At 41.8% G+C, this 17,016-nt stretch overlaps 1 protein-coding gene across 1 annotated transcript; it reads right to left on the bottom strand.

Annotated features, from left to right (window-relative positions):
- Nucleotides 1–671: 671 nt before the first annotated feature.
- Nucleotides 672–11,722, bottom strand: LOC149300835 (transformer-2 protein homolog alpha-like). The gene is made up of 8 exons (XM_089484820.1): nt 11,687–11,722; nt 7,908–8,041; nt 6,888–7,053; nt 6,234–6,422; nt 1,961–2,076; nt 1,443–1,586; nt 799–866; nt 672–682 (listed from the first exon to the last, which is right to left on the bottom strand). The coding sequence occupies exons 1-8, from the start codon at nt 11,720–11,722 to the stop codon at nt 672–674; spliced, it is 864 nt and encodes a 287-aa protein (XP_089340946.1).
- Nucleotides 11,723–17,016: the final 5,294 nt, after the last annotated feature.

The raw sequence follows: 17,016 nt of genomic DNA, 5'->3' as shown, positions 1-17,016 counted from the left end.
AGAGAATGCAGCAAGACAAACGCAAAGCTGAGCCGCAGGGAATGGTTGGCAGAAAGCAGGTAGTAGAGGTCCAGAGCGTGAGTAAGTGCTCATTCGATTCAGACGCCCTCGTTTTTGGGGGTTTTTTGACACCGCACACACACTATTGTTGTCTTAATGTGTTCTCTACAAGAGACCATTAATATGCTAAAAACACACACATTATAGCCAATGTTGGCACCATTTCTCTTACTCAAAACGATATCTCCATGCATTGCATGGCATAAAAACATGAAACAGGAAATATTTTCAATAATTTTATTATACATGTATTTACTATCACACAAAAATAGTTCCCTTGCAATCAGTGTACATTAAATGGTTCACAAAAAAATAAAAAAGGGTAACCAATAAGAAAAAGTTACCCAGAACCTATGTTAAGTATAACAAAAGCAGCAAGCAGACATTCCTCCTGAACAGCCGGGCTGTTTCCAGGTATAGCCCATTACGAACTGTTTCACCATTATCTGCTCATCGTTTTCTTACAAACTAAAACAATTTGTTTTAAGACTCACATAACAGTACATATAAACCAGAGTGCCGAGTTCTAAGTCAAATCTGGATGACTGTAAAGGATGCTTCAGCCGTTTAAAAAAACGAAACAAAAATTTTTTTTAAAAAAAATGTTCGCTTTAGTAACGTCCTGCAAAGAAAAACAAAGAGGTAGTTAACACACTGATAGGCAAGCAATCCAAAGAGTGTTTAAATGCCCAAGGTTTTTTTTTTTTTTTTTAATCGAAAGCTATTTTCTTTACTCACTTGGACTGTATGAACGTGATCTTGATCGGGATCTGTAACGGCTGTAGTATGGTGAAGGGGATCGTCGCCTGTAAAATAAGGTGGGAAAATAGTCAGTCACACATCTAGGGTAGTTGTGCTAAATCCTGCACACTGGACTAAAGTATTATAGGCTCACTTAACAAGAGTGGAAAAAAGTCAATAGGAAAGAGGTAATTTATAAGCAATACCCAATTTGCTTTTGCCATCAAACCTTAACCATCTAAAGGTCGGGAGCAACAAAATGTAGTCGTTCTACAGGAAGCCCATCATTTTAACAGACTGCTCAAAATGAATGCATACATAAAAAAAAAAAAAAAAAAATATCCTTCAGCAGTCATCATTCTGCTCAAGCCTAGTATGTAAAGCACTGCAGCGATCAGATTAGAAGTGTGTGAACACCGCAAGAGAAATCCCCCAATTCAGAAATATACACTGTATATGCTTCGTCAGGCCAAGCAACAGGATGCTATATTAACTGCAACAATTAACTCCTACGATGAACAATTTCGGGTTCTTAGCACCGCTTCTGCTGAAACAAACTTTACTGTTCCAGCCAGATGCAGGTGTATGACTCGCAATAAAAAAAAAATAAGTCTAGTTTTTGTTGTAAAGTAAAACCTTACCTGTACCTATAATCATATTCTTCATATCTGTCATAACCTCTGTCATAGCCTCTCTCATAATAAGAATCACGTCGGCGGCTACCTCCTCCGCCGCCGCCGCCGCTGCTGCCACCACCCCCACCACTGCTGCTGCTGCCTCCACCACTGCAAGAAAAAAAAAAAAAAAAAAAAAATAAGATTCATACATTATTTAACTAGCAAGATTAACTGGTATCAGTAAACAAGCTATTGGTTACATGCTTTGAGCGGTGTAGTAATGTGATTGATGAAAGTGGAACAATCCCTTTAATATGTAACAGAAATAAAGAACATTTTGGTTTAACATTTCTCCCCATAAAGCTAGCTCTACAGCGTTTAATCTACTGCTTTACTGACAAAGGGTTCTGGCTGCCTTTGTATGGCGAAAAAAAAAAAAAAAAAATTTAAATAACTTTTTTGCCACAGAGTGTAGCTTTCAAAAAAAAAATAAAAATAATAACCTAGTCCCATAGAACCTGACTGCAGGTTAAGTGACTCACTGTGTAGGCCGCCCCATATAGATGCCTGGAGTCGGGGTGTGCGCACGCTTGGTGATGGAATAATCCACGCGGATCCTCCTGCCATCCAGCTCCATACCGTTTGCATGTTCCATGGCCTTAAGAATAAACAAAGCATACATCAGATGTGGAAGAATATGCACAGACAACACAAGGGCCCCTGGAGCTGCACGGATTTAATGGAATACTTCAATCACCCCACCACGTTATCTTACTCTATACATACTTAGAAACGGTGGCCTAGTTCTATACTACAGGTTGAAACAATGCTAGCAAATGCATTAACACTTTAATATCGCAACGTAGGAAATAAGCATTAGCCATGCAAACAAACCCAGAGCAACAAAACCTGACATCTAACGCAGTGTGTGCTTGTATGGCTGTAAAGGCTCAGTAATTTGGACTGCCGCGTTATAGACGCTTAATAGGGGCGCCTTGATATCACTTTAACATGTTTATCTGCTAACACGTGTTCGTCTAACAAATCCAGCATCCGGTAAACAGTACCACGTATAGCCCGGGCGTTACACCCACTTAACCCCAAGCGTTTATCCAAGTAGAAGCGCCACGTTACTTTACGCTATCGGTAATGATTGGGTTAACCCCGCCTCGCAGTAGTGACGTCCCACAGAGCTGCGCGCGCTCAACGCACGTGGTCAGGCTGCCATTTCGCGCTTTTCCCCGCCTCACGGCTGCCATCTCACTACACTGAATTCCCCGCCCCGAATCCCATCACCAACGATAAAATGGCGGACAGAGGCCGGAACGGGGCGCCACCACGTAGTTACGGATTTATGTCATTCACGCGTAAGTCCGTTACACAATGCGTGACTACGTTGCCGCCACCACCATGGCATTAGCCGAGCCAGAGCGCCACGCTGCAACCAGCGCAAAGAGCGGGAGCTGAGTAATCACGCTCAATACTGCCTGGATGTCCGTGTTCCCCAAGAAAGCGTTAAATACAATTACAGGAACGTGTATTACCAGGAAAAATACGCTTGCAGATTCGTAGGCCTCGTCTCTGCGCCCGCAGATGTTCTCCATTTTTTATAGTCACGTGTGATCCTTTGCACATATATATACACACACTACACTATATATCGCAATTATTTCCCCTAAAGATGGAAAGGGTGAAGGGCTAAAGCATGTTTGGACATTCAAGCGCAGTAGAAAACCGCTGCGCCAAATTGTATACGCGAAGGAAACAAATCGCCAGGTTCTGCACCGAACCCCACGGACTCGGAACACTTTCTGTACCGAAAGGTGTTTGCAGAACGTATACGTTATCGCCCGCATATGTCCCGTCGTCCCATCCACCAATCGGGTAAGCGCACGTGTCCACCTCTTCATAAATGCAGCCCGATCCTGCCACCTAGCGGTACACCGCTGTATCACACAGAAGCTACTATAACGGCCATTTACTGCAGGCTTATAGCCCAAGGGATCACATCTTAATGACAGCTCTGTATCATTCTCTATAATAAAACGGTTACAGCAGTTATATTCTGAGCATACGGATCACTATAAAGTTTAAGGCACACTCCAGCCATAACGCAACTTATCTGTCAGTCTGCCTCATGCAGTCAAGCCTCTGTTTTATCAGGCATTATAATGGTCAGAAAATGCTAAAGGCAAATTGTTAAGCTTGGCACCCCCACACAGGATTGCGTGCTGAAGGTAAAGTAATTCTTGTTTTGTTACAGCTAGTATCATGTGCCAATATTAAAAAGGGACCGTTTAGTATACAGAAGTATATTAAATTAGCCGTTAATTACTTTAACACGCATTCTTCCAAAACGAGAGCAAAGCACCTCCAGCTCTATGATCTGACATGGACCGCTTCAAGCAGCCAATGAGTGGAGAAGTGCATAGCCGAGCAGATACCTCCTCCAAAGTGCAAAAGGAGCAATGGGGGGGGGGGCTTCAGAGTTATATGCATTGAGTGTCCCCAAAAAGTTTGTGCATAAATTTACACACATACCCATTATCACAGGCTACTTAACCCCTTCGTGACAAAGGCTGATTTTACTTTTTGTACCCTTCGTGACAATGGCCTTTTTAACATTTCTGCACTGCTCGTGTTTAGCTGTAATTTTCTTCTTTCCCGTTTACTGAACCCACACACATTAGATATTGTTTTTTTCAGGACAAGAAGGGCTTTCTTTAGATGACATTGTTTTGATTGTATCTTATTATTTACTACTAAAAAAAGTATAAAATATGGTGAAAAATTTAGAAAAAAATGACTGTTTCTAACTTTTAGTTGAAAAATCTTTTACTCATCTATAAAAGGTAATGAAAAAACTAGCTAAATAGATTCTACTATTTGTCCTGAGTTTAGAAATACCCAATGTTTTTATGTTTTTTTGCTTTTTTCTACCCATTATGGGGCAATAAGTACAGGTAGCGTTTTGCTATTTCAAAGCCATTTTTTCCAAATCTGGTAATTCTTCCCCCCATGTGCCATGTCGGGTATCTTTGAACCCGGCCAATGCAATTTACCCCATCAAGTCATATATTTTTGAAAACTAGACACCCCAGGGTATTTCAAATGCTAGTATTTTAACTCTTTCCATGCACCATATCTACCACCAGTCTTTGTCAAACTTTGTGGTAGTCATTTTTTTGCATTTGTTTTGCCACACACATTTTACTTCAGGTATGAATTAAAATGTTCTCGTTTATGTCACTATCACAAAACACCCCAATATGTGTTCAGCAACATCTCCTGAGCGCAGTGATACCCCACATGAATGATTTTGCCTGGCTGTTTGGGGGCAAAAGGGCCACATTTGGGGCATGCGCATTTTTCAATGTTGAACTTTGGCATTTGGGGATCCACTGCCCATGCCCTATTTGGTACATCTTTGAGCCGGGCCATTTCAGTGTGCCCAATAAACCCATATATTTTTGAAAACTAGACACCACAGGGTATTTTAAATGCTGGTATTTTAACTCTTTGCATGCACACATTTTACCACCAGCATTGTTTCAAAGTTTGCAGTAGTATTTTTGTGTGTGTATTTTTCCCACACACACCTACTTTATGTATGAATTTACAGCTCCTGGTATATGCCGCTGTCACACGACACCCCATAATGTGTTCAGCAACATCTCCTGAGTACAGTGATACCCCACATGCATGAATTTGTCATTTTTTGGGGGAACTAAAAGGCCACATTTGGTACGTGTGCATTTTTCTAATTGGAAATTAGATGTGTGGCCATCCTTCCCCCGGTGTTAATTGGGACCTTGTTGAACCTGGCCAGTTCAATTTACCCCATCAAATCATACCTTTTTTAAAAGTAGACACCCCACGGGCATTTAATATGCCAGTATTTTAACTCTTTCCATGCGAGAATTGTTTTAAGCTAATATGCTAATTTTAGGACTTGCTCACAAAAATATATTTTTTATATATATATTTTATATTTTGTTGCCTTTTTTTAAAAAAATTTTTAAACATTTTTTTTTCAACTTGGAGGTTCCCCTGATAGTGACATCAGTGGGAAATGATTTTTACATTTTACTGTTTTTTTACTATTTTTTTCTAATTATTAATTTTATTTTATAATTTTTTTTTTACTAATCACAATGTGATTAGAAAGCTGGGCTCCATTGACTTGCATGGTGAATGCAGTACCTGTATTCAACCTGCAAGTGGAGCCAGAGTTCTCTAGATGGTCTGGAGACCGTCTAGCGAGCTTTTAAAACTTGCTTGTTTCTCTTGCAGGGCGGCGGCCATCTTCCTTGATGGCGAAGATCACCGGCAGCTGCGGCTGTGACCGCTCTCCGGAGCGGTCACAGCCCACCGAAAGGTAAGTGTTTGGTGTCGCTGGATGCCTCCTGATCGAGGCATTCCAGCGACACCATTTAAGTTTAGGAGGCGATCGTTGATCGCCTCCTAAACGCTTTTAAAACGGGCGTCCGCCGCCATACAAAGTATGGCGGATGTTGACGCCCCGTGGAGGGGCCAGAGATGGCCCCTTCGTGCCGATCGCGGCGTTGCTGAATGCCTCGATGTCGAGGCATTCAGCAACGCTTTTTGGGTGCAGAAAGCGAAAGTAGATCGCTTTCTGCACCCGTTTAAAGACGTGCCGGTCCTGGCACGTCAATTGTCGTAAAGCACATGCTTTTCCGTGTCGTGCCAGGACCGGCAATTGTCGTTAAGGGGTTAATTACCAGGAAGCCAACAGAATACACAGCAGAATTCTAACAATTTGAAGATCTACATTTTTTCCTCAATTCCGCTTACCTCTCTGGAATCGTCAATACGTTCAAAATAGACAAAAGCAAATCCCCTCGACCGGCCAGTCCGCTGGTCATAGACTACATTGACACCGCTGAGAGGACCGTAGCGAGAGAACACTTCTCTGATATCTCTCTCTGTTGTGTATAGACTCAAGCCGAAGACTCCAAGGCATGTGTTGGGATCTGGATTCGCCTGAAAGAAAAAAAACAAAACCCTTTTAGAGCAAGTAATAACACAGCCCGACATCGCTGGGGCAGTTCACTAAAAACACCATTATACATTAAGGGCCAACCCTCTGAGTTTCTGTTGCAGGTATGGCCAAATCAGTCTTCTCGGCCATCATTCTTGCTGGAGAAGCCTCATAATGAACAGTGAAGAGAGGGAGTTCAGACTATTCTGCAAGCAGATCAGAGTGAAAAAAGGGGACCCCTAATAGCATGACAACATTGTGAACCCTTTAAACTATTTAGTCTTTGAAGGAGAAAGAAGCTCCACTCTTCTCACTGATCATATACAGCTTGTGTAGAGTAAATACCAGTGTGCCTAGGGAGCTGATAATACTCTGTATGCCGGGTGTAAGGCATTTCATGTAATATGCGAGCATTACATAGGTTTAGTGTAGAAGATGAGTACAGAACACTTTGCAAGTCCACATACCCTGCTGCCATTGTGTCGTCTGCGGTTAGACATCGGGGAGTGACTGCGGCTCCTGCGCCTGCGATATTCCGGTGTATACGATCTGCTCTTTGAGCGTCTTCTGTGGGAATGAGATCGAGACCTCGAACGAGAATAGTGCCTATGGGAATGCCTTCGGGACCTTGACCTAAAAGACAGATGAACTTATTAACAAAGCCTATTCTTCTTAGAATCAACCCAAACTAAACAGAGATATTTATGTCTCATTGGAAGCTGTGCGTTCCTGTCACTCAGGAGTCACACGTCCAAAACGGCTAAAGCGTAACAGTCACAGCTTTTCATAGACATACTTAACTATAAATTACCTATAGCACACATTTTTATCTTAAAAAAAAAAAAAAAGGTTCAGCCTTTAAGTTATTAAAAAAGTTCTCCCTTCACCCTAAACCCTTACAGATGCCGGCTGACCACCAACCCAATAGAGAGGAGGAATAATCGGGATATAATTGGGATGCTTTTCCAATATACATGTATTTAACACATTTTAGAGTAGAAGCTATAAAATGGTTGGGGAAAGCGGCAGATCGTTGAATATAAGGAACCGGATGTGGTTATTCTTCCAATCAGCACTTTAAAACATTCCGTGTTTACAGGACACTCCGGCTAGAGAGTGTATAGGGGGAATTAGTAGCAGCTGGAGTATAAACTCACGCTATATGCCACAAAAGGCCAACCCAACAAGTAATTCCATCAGGGAAGAGTCGGCTTTGCATAATGCGTGTTTAGAGAGTGTTAAGTTTCACTGACCCAACTATACGTTATACAGGGTCAGGTCAGCCCTTCCTGGAGGAGATACTCATCTGTTTTAGCCATTAATGCACAGTAGTCAATCTTGAGTAAATATAGCAGCTTTCCAGCAAATTCCATCCCCATGTATTTTAAAACATCCACAGGAGAAAAGCCCAGCAGCACAGATTGGATTACATTTTGTAGCATTTGAAATACTTTAGGTAACTCGTCTCACTGTAAGCATCAACTCACCTGGACTTGGATCTGGAACGCGAGTGAGACTCTGAATGTTTGGAAGCTCTCGATGGGCTGCGTGATCCAGATCGGCTTTCTGATTTCGCATGGCCATTGCTTCCGGCAGGTGACTTGGTACGGGAGCGGGACTCCTAATAGGACACAACAAGATTAAACACAAGTTCTAGGAAAAGCCCCCCAACTCTTAGTACGGAGACCACAGAAATTAGATTAACAAACCTGAAAGAAAGTGTTGTTATAATTTGACCCTACAAATGACTGCGCTTAACTCATTATAACGAGAAAAAGATCACTACGAACACCCTATCTGAGCCAGATGACTAGCTGAATTTTCTAACATAGTCATGCAAAGTCATTAGCTTGATCATACAGACACTGGAACATAAACCATACATTTACTTAACCTAGGACCCATTCATTCTTCCAGATTCTTTTAATTCTACGACACTCTTGCTTTATACTTTTCTTCATTCTTCATATTTTTTTTTTCATTTTTCAAGTTCGTGTATTCTTCCCCAATTCAAATAATTCATTAAAGCCTTAAAAATATTCAAGTGCTTCTATCTGACCAATCTTCTGTTCAAATTTTTCCCCCATTCAATAGATATTTTCTGATCTTTAAAACTTTTCATTAGCCTTCGTTTATCTTGCTTTATCTTCCACATTCTTGGAATAAACTCTTCAATTTCTTCCCGAACATTAACCTTAATGGAAAAAGAACATTTAGTATATAAGCATTTAGGGACTAGAATACTCTGCTGGGGCGCTGTGTTTTAGAATGATCAGCCAGCAGGTAGAACACAATCTCCTCTATGAAAAGTCTGGCGTGGACTCGCCAATTAAATGAGCGCCACCGAGGACATCTGCAGCAATCTAAACTTATGAAAACTTCCTTTTCCGAACAGTCAAAACCACTAGCTGCATCCCTGCTTATATCCCCAAATCAGACATGTGTCCTCTGCCCCCACTATTATATAAATATATATATATATATATAATACCCCCCCCGCCGCTTCCTCGGGGCACGCAATAAATACGGCACTTAGTGAATCTTACGTTTAAGAGCGTTACAAGCTACACAAGGAGCAGCGAATTGTCTCAGTGTCTGATGATTGCAGGTTACACACCAACCTTAATCTTTCCTAACTCATGAACTCTGCTTTCCTTGGTTCAGTTTGACTTTACAAGAAACCAGATTTAAATCATGTCCCAAACACGACATACATGATGTTCCGGTGTTGAACGTCCAAACCCCTGACCCTTTAAGGCTTTGTTAAGAGTGGTTTGCAAGAGAATGAGATCAGAGTAAAACAGCAATAACATCCAACAGGCATGATGTAATCATATATATATATATATATATATATATATATATATATATATATATATATATATATATATATATATATATATATGCGCTAAACAAAAAAAAAAGCGGTATCAGGACCCCCCCCAAAAGAATTTTTTTTTGGTTAACCAATAAATCTAGTGTAGATATCTGACATGACTGTGGTGTTTGAATTTGGGGTTTTCTGTCGATGGATTGTAAGGTATTCACTATTCATCTGACACGCCAAACTACACTTCTGCAATAGAAGCGACCCAGCCGGGAGGAAAAACGTAAAGCAGAGCGTTTCTTCAATAAGAGACACGTCTTCCCCTCAGTGCCTGTGAGCTGGGGTATGAGTACAGTGCTGCGCACGCACCACGACACAAAACACCCAGAGAATCCGCTTCAACAGAGAAGTTTTAAAGCAGGTCAGTTAAACAAAAAAAAACAACCCTGAATATATAATTAATGGATTGATGCCACAAAGTAACCCAATCCATAGGTTAGCTTCGCCAGCACAAGCCATTGGCAAATAGGGCACTTTGTAAATGGCGTAATATGTCGCTGACTAACAACAAATATCTGCATTCCTGTTTGGTTGATAAGAAGGGGAACTCTTTCTCTTTGCGATTTCTGTTGCCAGCAGGGTACCCCAAAATGGGTCACCATGAAACACATGCAGTTTGTTCTCCCGGTTTCTGTCCCTGCAGTATACTCTGTGCTGGATACAGTCGCGGTTGCCTACCCCTGCCAGGCTTCAGGCAGCAAGGAGCGGCGGCAGCAGCAGCACGGGCCGGTCAGTCGTAAAGCCAGAAAGATGCGAATAAAGGAACCTTTTGCCGTTAACCGTGACGCTATGCGGCGTTGAGGAGATTTTTATTTTATGGCATTACTCGTCACGCAGTCGCTACCCAGAGGATCACGTGCCAAAAAACTAATCGTGCTGCTGCAATCACATACATATTCCTTACAAATAAGGATTTCAATTGTAATTTATACCCGGCCAGGCGGGCGGGCGATATCTGGTCAGGATACTTAGAAGAAGAAAAAAAAAAAGCCTTTCCAACCAACTACTGAGAAGCCTTTGGTTAAGGACGGCATGTCTGACAGACCGCGTTATACGGGGCAACGTTCCCTCCGTTTATAAAGAACCCAAACCCCGTGCTGTGGAATATCAGCGCACAAAGCGTTAACAGACAGATCACATTAACCGGTACGAATAGGAGTACAGCCAGCGCCTCACAGAACTCCACACGATTCCTCCTGTAAGATCAATTTAATAAAAGAACATTTATCCACGAGGAATAGCCTCGCCGTTCCTGGAAACAGACAGTAAGATGGCTGCTTCTACGGTATACGGGTAATGCTACATATAGCTTATATCTGGCTTTTCTGGGGTGAATTATCCCCATTTAAAAAGCCGATTTATCCTCCAACAACAGAACTCATTTAAAACACGGCGTACTAATCCTCACCAAGTTACAGGCAGATTTTACCTCAGAAACGATCCCTAAACGCCAAGCAAACCGTGGCCACTACACGCGTACAAAACATACCAGATAAACGCATGCCGCGACACAGAAGTCTCTTACTAGACGCGAGCCATAAGCAGCCCCGTCTGTCGCAGCAAGTTACTACATTTACGGATCGCATCGCTAACTCAACCTCACCCCTGGGGAAGACTTTATGCCCAAAATCCACCCATCCGCATCTTACCAGCAGCCGGCACCCATCCCCTTCGTTACCTGCGCAGACGTGTCGCACGCACGCCTAGATAATGAAATGTATCCTTTTGTTAAGCAAAGAGTCGCAGGCGCCATTTAAACCTGGCTTTCCACGCATATAAAGCACCATCCTATAAGGTAGGGCTGCACAACGGGCAATCCAAGCATGCTTCACACAAGCACAGGAATACAGAGAAACGACCTCTGCATGTAACGGAATTTAAGTATTTGATACATTAAGCCATAAATGAGATGTAACAGAATTATATACATTATATATTATACACACACATCAGATCCTCGAGGGATCAGATCGTTACGCTGCTAATAGACCGACCAGTATCCGGGAATACTAATTACTAATCCACCGGCCTGAAACCAACTAATTACACGAAAGCACAAAGCGACAGGAAATGGTACTTTAATATGAAGCCATCCGCGCTCTCCCATTACACAGAGCGGTCAGATTACCCGGGGACACGCCGCTTGTCTGTCTCTGCCCGGTACACAACGCGGCCGCCATCTTGGGCCAGACACACACACAAAGCAGCAACCGTGTTTCTGTAGATCACCAGGTCGCGTTACTAAAACACGACCGTTTATTCTTGAGTCAGGTCTCCATCGACGGTCTTTTGCTGAGAAAGCGGCCTGAGGCCTATCAAGCCACATAAACACGATCATTAAGTCGGTCCTGAAAAACAAGCCTAGGCTGAAATACTTACTCTCCCCTCGAAGTTATTTCCTTCCGCGTCACTCATAGTAGCTACTCGTAATAACGCGTAACCGTGTGTGTAGAAGTCTTGCAGAGGAGGTCAACGTTTATCCCCCGTCGGACGTTCCCTCCTTATCGGCCGTACCCAGGATCTGGCTTCCGCCCGCGAGCTCCCTCCGTCCTTCCTCTGACCAGCTACTTCACAAAATGGCGACCGTCTCTCTTTCTGGTGGTTCATAAGGGAGATAGGAGGAGAGGGAGGGGCGTGACGTCACAATAGTGTCTGGAAGACGGGCTATGTTGTAACAACTAACAATAACTGGATGTGGGTAATCCTGTTTCCAAAGAGGAGTGAACCGGCGCCATAAGTGTACAGGGCCGTATATCGGGGCTTGGTACAGTTTGCGGTAAAATCTACTTCATCACCCACTTTCGGATATAAGGGGCTTACAAGAACAACACACTGTTAAGATACGCGCCGTTTATACCGAGTGTGAGTCCTAGTTAATATATGCGCATTAAACACATTCGTTATTGAATTGGCTCTTTAAGAATATATGGTTGCACGAAAACGTCGGGTTTTGCCGTTACGGCCGTGTAAAGTTCACGCACCCCGCACTGGAGGAGAGTGAAACAGTACGTTACATTCGTTGCCTCGGTGTGTGTGAACGAGACGGTAACCAGGGGCGACGCCATGTTGTCTGTTTCGTTTATTGTTTGCCAATTGAAATGTGGAAGTCAGAGCTTAGTTCCTCCGCTGCGTTAATGCAAGTTTAGCAATGTTGCCAACTCTCTCCCCACATTTTTAGGCTGCTACATCTTTACCATCACCTGAGGAAAGACCACCTGAGCAGCGCATTGGGCGTTTATAACATACACTTTAATGTTTCACTCGCTGCTTAGTGAATAAAGCCCAAAACTAGAGTTCTAGTATAGCTCTACTTTAGTTAGGAGGATGAGCTCCTTGGCTGAGGTAAAATACATTATATGATATATATTATATGCCTAATTCTAACATATTCTATTCACTCTTTTGAAATACACAGTTATTCTAGCAAAAGTGTACAATGTGGCCAGGTTACCCCTTTCTATATGACATTTACATACAGTTTATGGGGTTATGGTGACTTGCATAAACCCTGGCAAGGGCTTCCAGCATGCGGTAGCCATGTTTAAATCCTACAATGTGCGGATAAGCAGGTTCACTTGAAATTCAACTGAGTCTTGGTGGTTGTCCTAATGCTAGCGTTCCTCAATGTCCCGGCTCAATTCAGGCCGGCAGGGTTATTCACTAAGAACGTGTGCCGTTATTCAAGGGCAGGGGAAGGCTGGCACCTTCTGGCCCGGCGGACGGGAAAGCCGCGTGTCCCCCCGGTAACCTGTAATATAAGCAACATGAACTAGCGCAAACACATTGACACAATCACTTTCATGCTGATACACATGTACACATATACACTCATGCTAACACAAATATACATGAACACACACATGCTAACATACACTCTCATGCAATCACACACTAACACTGACCAGAGCAGTTGTTCTCACAGAGTCACATTCAGCTAGTGTGTTAAACAACTCCATCTTTCTTTTTCCAGTATGCTGTACATTTGCCCCTTAGGCTCAACTGTTACTGGGGTGACCAGCCAAGAGATATGACTTTAAAATACTTTATAAGTATTATTAATTAATAAAAATACATTTATTTCTGCTAATTACAATATAACTGATAGATTAAGTGACTCGCTGAATAGTAACCGAAATGCTCATACAAATGTCAATACAAACAATTTCACTATTCAGGGCCAATACAAACCATTGTGTGGAAATCTGTTCATAAACAGGTCTATGCATAGGACACGTGGTCATGCGTTCATACTGGAAGAAAGCAGATTTAGACTAAAGCAGAGGAAAGGGCTTTTTACAGTAAGGACAATAAGGATGTGGAATTCTCTGCCTGCAGAGGTAGTTTTATCGGAGTCTGTACAGACGTTTAAACTGCAACTGGATGGATACCTGGAAAAACATAATATTCAGGGATATAATCTTTAATTATGGGGAAACAGCTTATTGATCCAAGGAGAAATCTGACTGCCATTTTGGGGTCAAGAAGGAATTTTTTCCCCTGGTTAGTGCAAAATTGGAAAGAGCAAAACCGGGGTTTTTTTGCCTTCTTTTGGATCAACAGCAACAAATTAACAGATATAGGAAAGGCTGAACTTGATGGACACATGTCTTTTTTCAGCCTATATAACTATGTAACTAAAAAGCACATCGGCCGATGGTGGAAGGATACGCATTGAAAACAAACACTTGGGCCAAAATGAATGCATAAAGTTGTGTAACCCAAAATAACTTTTGTTTTGTTTGTGCTCACGCCTACTAATTCCTAAATGTACATGTTCAAACAAAAAATTATACGTTGTATCGACAAACGATTTTACTACATATGGGTGTGATGTGAGAGGCTGTGAGTTTCACCCCTCGTCTGTTGGACCCCTGTGCAAATCAGGACACATGGGTTCCTCCTGCCTAAGCCACGAGGCTTTGGAACTGGCACCCTGCTAGTTGCATCGTGGCACAAACCCGGAAAGCCTGTTAGGACTCTCATAATACCCTAATGGGCATCACAGACAATCTACAATTTGGGTATAATCAGTAGAGTGGAGATGTGGAAACTCCATTGTTTTCTTCTTTGTTTTGTCATTATTATTTTATATTATGGCATTGCATATGGAAGAATCCACCAGAGAGCCAAAGCCATCATTATTGCTAATGGGGCCATATGAGAGCCTTTGCTGTAGACCCCCATGAAATAGATTACAAATCGTAGATCTGTTGATTTAAAGGGACACTCCAGCCATCGTATGCACTTCAATGCATTTAATAGCTAGCTGGCCCCTTAAAAGTTTTGTGGTGTCACCCTTGTAAATGCGCGGGGATACTCCAGAATCTCCTTGTACGCATTTACTTGCCAGCAGCTATTTTCCATGTTTTCCCATTCCACATGATATATATATTGCCTGTCAGCTCCAACAATGGCTTCTGGTGGGGTTCTGTTCAGACCCCGGTGTGCATGTGTGGAAAGCTCTTTAAGCAATTTAATGTACATTCTTCTTCAGAAGGCCTGTCCTTTTTGTAGCCATCTACTGTATGCTGGCCTGAGCTGGTGTTTAAAACATGATATTTAATACATGTTATTAATGTATACAAAAATGAATGCAGTTGTTGGTACACCATAATAAACTGCAGATAACGTAGCTTTTTCCTGGTTTCGTAGTAATTAAACAAAATATTATGTGTTAGATTTAATAAGCACACTAATAAGATCACTGTTCTTGTAATCTGTATTAGATTTGCAATAAATCAGTTACATTGTTGGTAAATCCTTTCTCATCCGCATCTGTATCCACAAACAAACTCGTTAGGTGTGGTAGCCAAGAGGATGGAAGCTGTTGCTTTTCTCTACTAGTCAAATTTGCATTAGAATATACCAAAAGTTGACCTACCCATTCATCGCCATACATATTATTGGAATGGAAATTTCTGTCTGCCAGTAAATCAGTCTTTATAAAAGTAGAATCATTTGAATAACTGGTGGGCCTGATGAAACCTTCTGTTTTTGTAAGTACTTTCTAAAACTTTTATAGTTTGTATTACCATTCCTAAGTAGGCAATGTTTTTTTTGAAGACTAGAATGTATGCAATTCTCTTTTGTTTAAGAGACTGGTACACTATTATGTTGATTTCCCAACTGGTAACAAGTTGATACACAGAGAAAAGTTGAGCATGTTTCTGGGGCAACCTAACCCTTTTTGATACATTCATTTGATTGGAGATCATCAAAGAAATGAACAGCCTCAAATCAATAAAATAACTGAAAAATAAAATCAATTATTAAATCAGCCTTACCCATATTGCCAAAGTGGGCTACCTGGGCTGGTCAGGGGAGATCACTTCTCCCAATGGGCCCATGTTCCCCGCAAAAGCAAAACATTGGGCCAGCTACCATTGGTAGTGCCCAAAAATCATGAGTGCTATCAGAGAGCTTTGGATGTGAGACACGAATCATCAATAGAAACATAGAATTTAATGGCAGACAAGAACCATTCGGCCCATCTTGTCTAGTCATTTTTCCTCAGTCCTCATCAGTCCTTAGTCTTGTCTAGGATTCAGGATAGCTTTATGCCTTTTCATGTTTAAATTCCCTCGCTGTATTAGCCTCCATCATTTCTGCTGGGAGGCCATTTATCTATTTCAGCTATTTTTTACACTATATTTACTTAACCATGATTCTCTTTTTACATTTTTCATGCACCCACACAAAGTATATATTGTTTTCTCAAGGACAGTGGAGCTTTTTTTTAAACCATTTTTTAGTGTTTTATTTGTATATTTTATTGGATAAATGCTATTGATTTTATTTGCAGATGGGAAGTGACTGGCTGTGCCATAATGTCTGATCCCCTGCATCACAACAGGGATCAGACAGTTTGACTTTATTTTTATTTTTTGTGACCGATCAGCTTCGCTCACTTGACGTGAATGGACCATCAAATTCACTGAGGACGAGATGCATCCATTCATAAAGGACGTCTCCCGTGATCATGCGTGAGAGGGTTAATGGCGTTTCCCTACCATGACACGTGAACTTAAGTCACCATTTCTAAATACTAAATCTAGCACAACCTCCCTCCTTGTTGGCTCTTCTACCAGTTACTGATGATACAATCTCTGTAAATAATTTAGGATGTCTCCTGGCATAACCTCGCCTTTCATGGATGTCTTAGCTATTTCTTCAACTAGCAGATGATGAAGCTCTTCTGCTTGTCCAATATATCACACATATATAAACAACTACCTTATACTGTTATGTTATATACCACATGTCAAGTCCTGTTTACCCATAGTACAGAGCTGCGGAATATGATGGTGGGGGTAAGATCAAGGGGAAGGATTAAAACATATGAGAGAACGTGTTAAAGACATAAGAGAGAGTGAATAGCATTTTAAAGGTGAGACTGACTGCAGTTAAAAGGAACGAGGCATATAAAAGTTGGGTTAAAAGAATATAATTGCAAACAGAGGGTGATGAGCAGAGGGTGCAAGCAAAATTATGTTAAAAAGCTGAAAGAAAGATTAAGGTAGTGCCAACGGTATTGTTTACCTGGGGCCCCAGAAACCCTGGCACCAGCCCTGAGAATTCTCTATACAAAGCAGAATTCATAGTCCCTTCAATGATAACAGGTTGTCCTGATGCCGCAAAGCATCCCCAAACCATGACCTCACAATGCTTGGTGCGGAATGTAGTGATTGCGTTTTCCCAGACATAACATG

The sequence above is a fragment of the Sceloporus occidentalis genome, unplaced genomic scaffold (genome assembly GCF_023333645.1).
Source record: "Sceloporus occidentalis isolate IW3139 unplaced genomic scaffold, rSceOcc1.0.p SCAF_23, whole genome shotgun sequence".
Classification (NCBI taxonomy): domain Eukaryota; kingdom Metazoa; phylum Chordata; class Lepidosauria; order Squamata; family Phrynosomatidae; genus Sceloporus; species Sceloporus occidentalis.
Note: the sequence above shows the minus strand (reverse complement) of the source record. Positions and strands in the feature narration are given on the sequence as shown.

What these genes read in the sequence shown, in the direction of transcription:
- LOC149300835 (XM_089484820.1), bottom strand. Translation starts at nt 11,722, where the DNA reads ATGAGTGACGCGGAAGGAAATAACTTCGAGGGGAGA. An exon ending in GAAATAACTTCGAGGGGAGA is followed by an intron (nt 8,042 to 11,686) that starts GTAAGTATTTCA and finishes GTGTCCTATTAG; the next exon opens with GAGTCCCGCTCCCGTACCAA. An exon ending in GACGACACAATGGCAGCAGG is followed by an intron (nt 6,423 to 6,887) that starts GTATGTGGACTT and finishes TTTTTCTTTCAG; the next exon opens with GCGAATCCAGATCCCAACAC.